The following is a 3,413-nucleotide window of genomic DNA, read 5'->3' as shown; positions in this document are numbered from 1 at the left end:
GACAGCCATCTTTTCCCTTCCCTTCTTTTCGCCTTTCACTCCAAAGCTTTACACAACCCGTAGCAGGAGTTATTGAACCGCACTCGGCGCCCCGTGTAGGCCCTGAAATGTCCGTTTGAACGTACCAAACGGCAGCTTCTCTGACCGTGTCGACAGCTTTTTCTTCTTCTTCCTCTCTTTCAATCTTTCTCTACTCGCCTTATCTTCCCTTGCATCGTACGCTGTATACCACGACCTCTTTCCCCCCTACTTCTCCTACATTTCCTTTAGTATCCGATATCAAGCAGTGAGAAACTGGAGCCTAGGTCGCTGAAACGCACCTACTCCGCGCGTAAAATCACATTCGGCGAACCCTTACGACAAGAACCGCAAACAGCCTTATTTTCTCGTCGCTGAAATAAGAAAACGACAAACAGACCGACGCCCAAAATGTCCTACCTTCTCTACTCCGTCTCCTTCTTCGCCCTAGTCCTGGCAACGGCGCTCTATCTGACCCGCGCACACTGGCTACACGTTCTTCCGGCCCTTCCCATCCCCGGCCGTGACTATATCTATTCCCGGTTGCCCTCCAGCTTCACGGGCGACATGGAGGCAGGCCTCTCGAGCTCAACTTTCGACCTCAGCGGCAATGTCGAGTCCGGCGACAGCCGCGCTGGCCTTGACGACCGGAGCAAGGCCGAGATTCTCAAGATTATGAAGAAGCGCCGCATGAAGTTTGACGACGCTCGGAGGGTCTATATGGAGAACCGCTTTAAGGCCAACGGCATCGGCCCCGATGGCCGCCCGCTGGATCCAAAGGCTGTTACCTTCAGCTAGACAGAGAACCGGAAGGGAAAAAAGACGAGGGGAATATCACAAACGCAGAAAACGAGCCTCTACATACACTACCAAGGGCGTACGTGCTGACGATGAGGATGAGTTTGGAAACCCCGGAAGAGAAGGATGAACCCCTTCGGCCAGCAACTACTTTCATCGCCATCATATTACTCGCCTATGACACTCAATACCCCCCCCCCCCCCCCCCCCTGGCTTGCTTAAGGCCGACTCTATTTCATCGCACATTCGACACCGACATCGACTTATTTCCTTGTTTCACATGCATGTTTATTATATCCTGCGGGCTGGGGAAAAGGGGAGATTAGGCGTTATATGTTCTTTTATTCCACATTCCATGTTATCCAAGTTTTCCTATGTTGAGCTTCGAGCGGCGGATGCGATTTGTTTTCTGCATCTTCCATGGGCCCTTTTTACAGCGCCACTTTTTAGTCCACTCCAGCGTCACATGCGGAGCGTGTGTGAACCGCCTTTTCAATACCAACTCTCGTATTGTCCTCATTCCGAGCCAGTGCCAGTGGCATCGTTTCCATGATTCACGTCTTCGCAATGCCTGTATCAACATACTAGTCATATTTTACGTCAATTTCGTAGTCGGTATGAGACCCATCTAAAATATGGCCCGGGATACGCTACTAATAATTATACTCGGGACTCGCCTACCCAGATTGTCGTGAGCCATCTCACTCGAGCCCAATCATTTCGTCATCTTCACCCGCCTTATTCTCCAACATCAGAAAGTGCTGATCTCCATATGTACAATCGAAAATCTGGAAGCTTCCAGGTATTACAAGCTTTTATAATGTAGTCATGAGCAACTGTTGCCAGCGCCGGAAAGTTTGGTTTGGCAGGGCGTACATGTTGTCCTGCTGTGGTCAAAGAGCACATCTGCTCTAGTTCTTCTTCTTCTGTTCAACGGTCGCCTCATACTGTCGGTCGTCGTCTCCCTCGACCTCCTGCTGAATCTTCTCCATGTCCTTGATGCCCGATTCCCAGGTTGCCTGGGACATCTTGGTCTGCTTGTTGAACCAAGCAAGATCAGGCTTGCGGTAGCTACCGCCAAGACGGTCCCAAAGTGTGGTGAACTGGCCATAGTTGTAGCTGTGTGAATCGTGTCAGATTTCATCAAGCCTTTATCCGTCTTTTAGGTTGAAACTTACTTGAAGTACAGGTGGTGGGCAGTGTGGCATGCGGAACCGTTAATTATCGGGTTGTCGGTGATGTATTCGCCGTCGTGAATGAGGATTGTCCAGAAGTTGATGAACATGAAAAGAGCGACGTACGCTATCTTTTGCAGAGGGAACAACATGGGGTAGATGTGATAGGGAACGGACTGGGCGAAACCATCGAGAGGGTGGAAAGCATGGCTGGCGTAGGGGGAGGGCATGATCCACTTGTGGTGAGGCTTGTGGAGGTGCTTGTAGACGGACGGCAGGTGCAGCCAGCGATGAATCCAGTAAATGCACAGGTCGGTAAAGAGAATGAACAGAGGGAACTGGGCATAGTCGTACCAACGGCCAGGACCCTCCTCAGTGGTGTCGTAGAGCTTGCAGAAGCCGCGAATTTCGGCAAGAAAGGTGATGGCGGTGCAGAGGGACATGACGGGCATGGCCTTGTTAGCCTGCATCATTTCGAGCTTGATCTGATTCTTGAGGAATTTGGGGTGGTTGAAAGTCTTCTTGTCAAAAATGAAGATGTATGAGAGGGTAGCGAAGAGAAAGTAGTTGAGCAGTCCGAAGATCCTAAGATCGTTGTTGTTAGTGATCAGACGAAACGGGTGAAGATGGCGGGAAGGAGAGGTTACCAGGTGACGAGAAAGAGAGATATGAACTGGCGGAACATGTTGTCTCTTGGCCAGGCGCTCATGTAGGCGGCCTCGGAGGGTTCGAGATGGAACCAGTGAGTAGCAGGCTTATACTGCCATGTCGAGAGAGGTTGCGCCGTAGCGTTGGCAGCAGTGTGTGGAAAATCATAGGGGGCGGCGCTGGCGGGTAGGAGCGCAGCGTAAAGTTTGTCGCCGACAAAAGTGTCGACCACCTCGAGGACGACATCCATGGTCAAGTCGGTTTAGTGAAAACAGGCGTGATGTAGTTGCGGCCAGTTACCGGTGTTGTGGTGACGACTGAGAGAGAGGAAAAAAAAAAGGGGAGGGGAGGTGGAAGGGAGCGGCGCGAAACGATTTTGTAAGTGGCAGGCGAGCGAGCAGGTGGTAGCGCAACAAAGTCGCGGTAGGTCCCAGTCACAGAACAGGTAGCTGGGGGCAGCTCGGGAATATCGTTGGCTCCGAGAGATCTTATCGGACGTTTTGGTTGAAAAAAATTCTGGGGCCACTGGAGGGGAAGCAATTTGCCTCTAAAATGGGACTGCCAGGTTGAGCGGGTGGGAAAGCGCAAGGGGCGGGATCGGCGGTGTCTGCACAGCAGAAGCCGGCAAGGATGGTGCTGTAACGGGCTTTGCTGGTTTGGCCAAAGCAATGCAGACGACGGAGAGGATTGCAGATGGTGGATTGGAGAGGATGACGGTGACAGACAGGTCAGCTATTGCTAGCTATCCTGAGGAGGGCTGGCTGGGAGCAACAC

At 52.0% G+C, this 3,413-nt stretch overlaps 2 protein-coding genes across 2 annotated transcripts; one reads left to right on the top strand and one right to left on the bottom strand.

Moving 5' to 3' along the window:
• Positions 1–429: 429 nt before the first annotated feature.
• Positions 430–816, top strand: CTRU02_212577 (protein precursor; the record flags this gene model as incomplete). The annotated part of the gene is made up of 1 exon (XM_036723593.1): positions 430–816. One exon carries the CDS (start codon positions 430–432, stop codon positions 814–816), a length of 387 nt encoding a protein of 128 aa, XP_036584869.1.
• Positions 817–1,727: 911 nt separating this feature from the next.
• Positions 1,728–2,889, bottom strand: CTRU02_212576 (c-5 sterol desaturase; the record flags this gene model as incomplete). The annotated part of the gene is made up of 3 exons (XM_036723594.1): positions 1,728–1,935; positions 1,995–2,576; positions 2,639–2,889. The coding sequence occupies 3 exons, from the start codon at positions 2,887–2,889 to the stop codon at positions 1,728–1,730; spliced, it is 1,041 nt and encodes a 346-aa protein (XP_036584870.1).
• Positions 2,890–3,413: the final 524 nt, after the last annotated feature.

The sequence above is a fragment of the Colletotrichum truncatum genome (assembly GCF_014235925.2).
Source record: "Colletotrichum truncatum strain CMES1059 chromosome Unknown Contig_0009, whole genome shotgun sequence".
NCBI classification, from domain to species: Eukaryota; Fungi; Ascomycota; class Sordariomycetes; order Glomerellales; family Glomerellaceae; genus Colletotrichum; species Colletotrichum truncatum.
Note: the sequence above shows the minus strand (reverse complement) of the source record. Positions and strands in the feature narration are given on the sequence as shown.